The sequence below is a fragment of the Mesitornis unicolor genome, unplaced genomic scaffold (assembly GCF_000695765.1).
Source record: "Mesitornis unicolor isolate BGI_N332 unplaced genomic scaffold, ASM69576v1 scaffold4842, whole genome shotgun sequence".
NCBI lineage: Eukaryota > Metazoa > Chordata > Aves > Mesitornithiformes > Mesitornithidae > Mesitornis > Mesitornis unicolor.
In genome coordinates, this window is record NW_010166975.1 from 1 (window position 1) to 6,553 (window position 6,553).

The 6,553-nt window shown below is 53.2% G+C and overlaps 1 protein-coding gene across 1 annotated transcript; it reads right to left on the reverse strand.

Moving 5' to 3' along the window:
- Window positions 1–3,450: 3,450 nt before the first annotated feature.
- LOC104548960 (cytosolic purine 5'-nucleotidase-like) lies at window positions 3,451–6,446 on the reverse strand (the record flags this gene model as incomplete). The annotated part of the gene is made up of 5 exons (XM_010195141.1): window positions 3,451–4,070; window positions 4,290–4,466; window positions 5,029–5,089; window positions 5,364–5,415; window positions 6,256–6,446. Coding segments are annotated over 5 exons (733 nt in total), but the record flags the coding sequence as incomplete, so codon positions are not given.
- Window positions 6,447–6,553: the final 107 nt, after the last annotated feature.

Sequence of the window (6,553 nt, forward strand, 5' to 3'; positions counted from 1 at the left end):
GAATGATCTTTAAAGGGCCCATTCCAACCCAGTACATTCTATGATTGTATGTTGATTCATTTTACTTAGGCAGCAAAGGAGCTGGCCTTATACTTTTTCCAAACCCATTACCTGTTCTGTTTTGCTACTGTGCTCCTTTCCATTCTCAAAAAGATTTCCCAGGATTGCAAAAAAAAAAAAAAAAAAAAAAAAATCAACCGTTCTTTAAAAAAGGCAGCACGCTGTACACCAGGATCATTTCACTTCATGCTGTCTCACCGTGTTTGGCATCATTCGGGGGCACCCATCTCTACAAATAAAGCTAAATGCATTAAGAAATAATTTTGGAATTTGCCCTTTCTATTTTTCAAGGCCAGGTTGGATGGGGCCTTGAGCAGCCTGCTCTAGCGGAAGCTGTCCCCTGCCCATGGCATGGGGGTTGGAACTAGGTGATCTCTAAGGTCCCTTCCAACCCAACCCAAACCATGACTCTAGGACTCTAAGACCACAGGTCCGCCAGCAAGAAGTGCCAGCTTTCAGCATTAAGGCCCCTTCTGGCTGTTGCTTTCAGAGTTCTTTTCAAGATGGTTTATTGCCCAACTGTAAAAATAAAAAAAAATAAAACCAACAATAAAACGAGAGCAGTCAAGATGCTTTCCTCCTCTCTGATTTGGTTCTCCAGTGACTGCACCCAGGCTCCTCTGTCCCCTCTGGATCTCCCCAGGCCAGGACAGACACCGATGGCTGGTGGGTGACAGGTGGGCCCAGCCCAGGGCCTTGGAGATGGTCAGGGGCAGCGGCACATGGGGCATGAGGCCAGGCTGACCAAACTGCCTCTGGTCATCAGGCTGGTGATGAGTAGGAGAGAGCAGAGATGGCTGCAGAAAAGATGGTGAACTGGTGTAAGGGAAGGGGAGCTGGGAGCACCTCTAGTTACTTTGACTTGTCCAGAAGCAATTGCTGGCAGTGCCCAACACAGAATCGCTGCAGGGCTGTGGCTAAGGGCAGAGCAGTCCTTGGCCTCCAGTCCCTGGTAAAATTTGCTTGGTGCAACCACTGTGAGCCCCCTCTGTCTCCGTGGAGGAGGGAGGGTGGTTGTGTAGTGTGGAAGAAGGTGGGAGAAATCAGAAATCAGGTCAGAGAGAGCTCAGGGCAGGGCCGAGGCTGGTTTCTTACTGAGACACCATGGTGGAGGCAGCGCAGGAAGGGCAGAGCAGCACAAGGCCGGGCAGGAAGTGGTGCCTGTGTCCATCTGCCTACCACCTTCCCACCCTCAGGTGAGGGTCAAATACTTTCCATTGCTCCAGCCTTGAAGAGTCTCCTCATCACCGTCAGAAATAGCGTTGGGCTGGGAGTGAGGTATTTGTGGTGACTGGTTAGAAAGGCGGAATGCACAGAGCTCCCCAGGCCTCCCTTCCCGCAGCCACATGCTGTCCCCAGCTGCTGAGCTGAAGTGTGAAAAATTCAAGTGGCTATACTTGGAGAAATGAGGTTCAAACATAGCAAAGCCCAGCATAGCCTTTAGTGAAAGGGCTTGGGAACAGCTCTCTCCAACCCCTCCTGCAGCCAACCTGGCTATAGGTACATGTTAGCTGCTCTCTGGATCCCAAAATCAAGGAGTCAGGGACTTAGTGTTGGGTTTGGGGCTTTTAACAATATCTGAAGTGTCGGCTGTCTTGGCCCACATCTGTGGCCATTTAGTGTTGACTTTCTGTTTGGCACTTTGAGCCTTGGGTATTGAATCTCCTTCTGTGGTAACTCTGATGGCGGGGCCTCATCTGCTCTGGTTTGGTTGATGCAAGGGGTTTGTTTGTAGGCGAGGGCTGAGCACGGCAGTGGCTGTCCAGCCTGGGTGCTTTTTTTCCTCTGTTTAACCATGCTTGCAACTCCTGGTGAGCGTGGGCTGTGCTGTGCCACCAGGTCACACACGGTGGGGACTAGCCCTGGAAAGGCACAATGTTGGAGGTAGTATCCAGGGGTGGTGGTGGGGTGTTGCCCTTCCAGCCACGGGAAAGCACCTCCTCTTTCTGAATCCAGGCCAAAATGTTTCTCTGTCTCCCAGCTGAAGCCAATGGGGATAACAAATGCTGCATGTCCACCATTGCTTCCTGTCCCCCTGCTCCCCAGGGACCAGACAAGCCTGTAAAGCCAGATCCATGGCCACTGCTTGGCAATGCATCATGCACCCAACTCCCAGAGATGCTTTCCCTCCTTACTCAGCCACCCGTCCTGGTGGGAACCCCACAGACCAGTCCCAGCTCTCCCTGCCACCTCCAGCATTGCCCTCATCATCTCAGCAACGCGCCACAAAGTGCCAGGCATTTCTTAGAAACATCATCATTTATTGACTTGAACAACTGCCACTACAGCAGCAGCGTTTCCTGCTCAGATGTTGGTGGTGTGGGTAGTTTTTTTTTATTTTCTCCTAAGGTACGTTAAAATGAAGAGAAAAAAAAAAGATTAAATGAGTTTATGGTACTGAGACAAGTCGAATTCGTTACAAGAGGGCCCTCGTTGTAATCCCTTCACATGTGAACGGTACAGGCTGGAGTAAGGGAGGCTGCACCCATGACACATGAAAACTGCAGGGCAGTGCTGCCCGGTTGCACACCAGCCCCACGCCTTCCCTAGGCTGGCTTTCTGGCACAAGGACTGCTTGCCCATCCTCGTGGAGCACCCTCGGCCACCCCCGGTCCCCACATGGCAGCCTGCAGCCGTCACCCTCCCTGGCTGGGGATGCAGCTTTGCCCACCGCAACCTGCGATGAGGCTCCACTTGCTCCACACCAGGCCAAAGACAAGGGCAGCTGCCGGCCGGACTGGAGTTTCCCAGCTCCCACCTGTGGCATGTGCTGTTTCCCAGTTTAGGACAGAGAGGCGCAGCCCGCAGCACCCTGGACTAAAAGGCCCTTTCACTCCAGATGGTGGCTGTGTTTGCCTTTGGGGTGTTTCACTTTCTTAAAGCTGAGCAGACAGAAAAGCCAGCAATAGGCAGCAGGAAATCGAATGGACTAACGTAATGCTAAAGCGGTAGCTTCAAGCTCCTGGGTTAATATTTACTGCTGAAACTACAGGAGCTGAGAACACAGTGTGCGGCTCAGCTGTTTGAGAAATGTGCTGGAAATCATGCATCACATGCTGATGATGAAAGAGAGCTTTGAAACACTGGGAGCAGACAACAAGCGTCTACAAGCCGGAATGTGTACAGCTGCAGATATGCAAGAGCTGGAATCCCACCACCATCCGTGATGGCCGGAGGAACTGAACCACTTACACAGAGAAACTCACGCCAAAAAGAGGGAAAACTGAGCGCTGGGAGCCACAGCAACACCCTGTCTAACATGGGGACAGGGGAGTTTGTAACCCAGAGGCAGAGGGTTAAGGGCAACAACCCAATGGGCAGGAGGATTTGGATCATTTTGTCTCCTCCAGGGCCCAGCACATCCCTTCCTTCTTCACAGCAAGCGTAACAAATGGCAAAAACCGTTCACAGGACACCGTTCAAATGAAAATCAACTGAAACACATCACGGGAAAGGGATAAACACACAGCATCCCTAAATGTAATGGGAACAGCATGACAGCACAGGCGGGCAGTCCAATCTGAATGCACCAGCCAAGCAGAATCCATCAGCTTTTTGAACCGTCTGCAAAACTGAAAACAAGGGTCTCCTCCTAATTAGTGTTAATTTGTTAGAAGTTTCCAGACATCTTCAAAATGTGCCTTTGCAAGAATCACACCCCCCCCAACCCATCACCCCAAGGGCCCCAACAAAGGAATCCGCTCCTGGTCACTGCTAGAGTCACGGTTTGTCTTCAGAGATGCTTTGCTTTTTCCTTCTTATTCCTCTTCCTCCTCTTCTTCCTCCTCTTCCTCTTCCTCATCATCATCTTCATCATGGCAATGTGTGATTTCCTGAGGTGCCTGGGGGAAGAGGTTGGGCGGTTTGATCTCACTGATGGAGCGGGTCAGTTGATGCCGCTTGTAGTCAGAATCTTTAAAATCCACTGAGGTGCGATTGCGTGTGGCCATCGGCGACTCCTTCTCGTTGATGTCGACGTGCGTGTGCTCCACCGTGGACTCGTGTGGCATCTGCAAATGTAAGAGAGAGGAGATGGTAAGGGGCGTCCCAGGGTATTTTCCTGAGACAGGCGAGAGAGCAAACCCCACAACGTGACCCTTTGGCCCAGAGTGCATCAAATGGCACCCAACCCTCTACGGTGCTGTTCCCATCGCTTGTGGAAGCATTGATGCACACAAGCGCAGGCACTTTTGGGACCCCTGCCCACCTCCCCAGGGTCTGCAACTCACCAGGACGTGGGCGGCTCTGAAGAGGTAGCTGAAGGGGTAGTAGAGGAGGTTGATGAAGGAGGCTGCATAGAGATCAGCGTAGCGCATCACCTGGCTGGCAAACAGGGTCTGCCGAGAGCCGCTGCGGAAGAGGCTCCCCATCATCCCGTAGCACATGTCCATGTCGTGCGTCACTTTCTACAAGCAAAAGGCAGGTTAGATCCTGGGCTGGGCAGGCAGCAGCGCGGAGCCACGACAACGCTGAAGTGGACTGCACTGAGGGCTGGGGACTGCGTGAGATCTGCAAGGATCTCCAGCAAGGCTTTCTGTGCTCATATCCTGCAGCAGCAGAGCGCAGCTGAGTCCCAGCTACCAGAGGAGAAGGCAGCAGCAGGCTTAGGGCTCAGGGCCAGTGCCTTCCCCAGGCTGGCACCCCAGGGCTGGCTGAACCACAGCCTACAGTCCCGCCAAGCTTGTGTGTGCCAGTGCCCGGTTCTGCAGCAGTGAGCACCGTCAGTCAGTGCTGCTGCGTGCATGAGGAAGGAGACCCTACTCCAGACCAGGCTGCCTTTCAGGAGTGCTGGTGGCACCAGTGAGCTGAGAAGCTCCTCCGTTTGGGTCCACAAAGACAGAACAGCTTTGCCAAGGCTGCCGTGCCCACCCAAAGGCAGAGCAAAGCGTTTCAGGGCTGAGCGGTGGGGTCGGGTTGTCAAGCCCTTTGGGATCTAAAAGGACGAAAAGGGATTTTTATGATTGGTACCTTAATGCGTCTCTGGATGGAGCTGATGTCAGGGCGTTCATTGCTGCTACTGTCCAGATGCCTAGTTACAGGCGAAAAGGTAAATACATGTGTGAAAAGCCTTTCAGAACCAGATGCTGTGGGATGGGGGCTCAGGGAGGGAGGCTGGTCTGGAGGGGAAGGTTGGTCTTGTGGGCAGAGCCCAGGCCTGATTCAAAGCTTGGGCAGCAGCGCCACTAACCCAACCCCACGGGTTCATCAGAGCCACTTGTTAGCTGTCGCTAGGCGGGGCGAGGCAGCAGGAAAGTTGTCCAGTGGGAGGCAGCAGGAAAGTTGTCAAGTGTTTGAACACTCACTTGTATAGCTCGGCCAAGAAAATGTCCAGACTCTGCAACTCTTCAAAAAGGGCTGGAAAATCCAGAAAAAAAAAATGGAGAAAAAGGTAAGTTTACACTGTTGAAATGAAAAGGGCTGGAAGGAAACCCACCATCCTGCCTGTTTCCCTTGCATGGCAGTGGAAGGGCACTGCATCAAAGGGCATCAAAGAGCCCGGCATCTCACAGCCACTGTGCAGGGAGAGGGCTCAACCATGCTCTGTGCCACCGGCAGAGCTTAGGCTTGGTTTCTGGTTCCCCTTTTTGTTTTTAATGTTGAACCTTTGCAGCCCTCACTAAAACCGTCCAACCAGCCACAGGGCAACTTGCATAACCCACACACGTATTTACACACCAAGTGGCAAACCTGGGAGAAAAACAGTGGTGCTGGAGGATGCGAAACACACAGCACTTTGGCAGCAGAGGGAGTGGGAGGGAGGAGGAGGAAGTGGCTGATGAGCAGGGACTCCCTGCAGATGGGAGAGCAGTTGTGGCTCAGGCATGACAGGGACAATAACCTGGGTGTTTTGTCAGATACTTTTTACCGGAGAAGCCATGGCTCAACACAGACAGGGAGAAAGGGTTTTTGGGCCAGGGTTACGGATGATGAACAACTCAACCCCACTCAGCTGCAGCTTCTCCCCTGGCCAAGGCAGTGCTTGGCTGGTGGGAAAGAGCCCAGGAAAGGCCTGGGACCCCGAGGCCAGCCCACGGGGAGCTGCCCCAGCTCCTGCCATCAAGGCAAAAAGGGCTGAAAGGAGAAGCAGCAAGCCAGGGGGATCTCTCCCCTGCACCTCTATGCCCCATGATCTCAGGGGTGCAGCACCAGGCAAGCGAGAGCAAAGCCTGGCCAGGGGTTTGCCCGGCTGCTGACCGCTTTTGTCTGTCCAGACATGCAGCTCCTGCGCCAGCTCGGGGATCACCAGGAAGGTCCTCCAGCCCTGGCGCTTCTTGGATTTGAGGATGTCTCCAAAGATATGGTCTCCGATGTACAAGATATCCTTCCCTTTGGCCCCCAGCAGGTCACAGACTGTGTCCGAGGAGCCTGAGAGAAGAATGGCATGGCTCAGAATGGGGAGCCAAAAGGAAACATGTGGCTCATTTCAGAGGTTAGGGACAGAGCAGGTGCATTTTCCTCCCAGAAACCTTCACTGCTAAATACAGCACCCCTG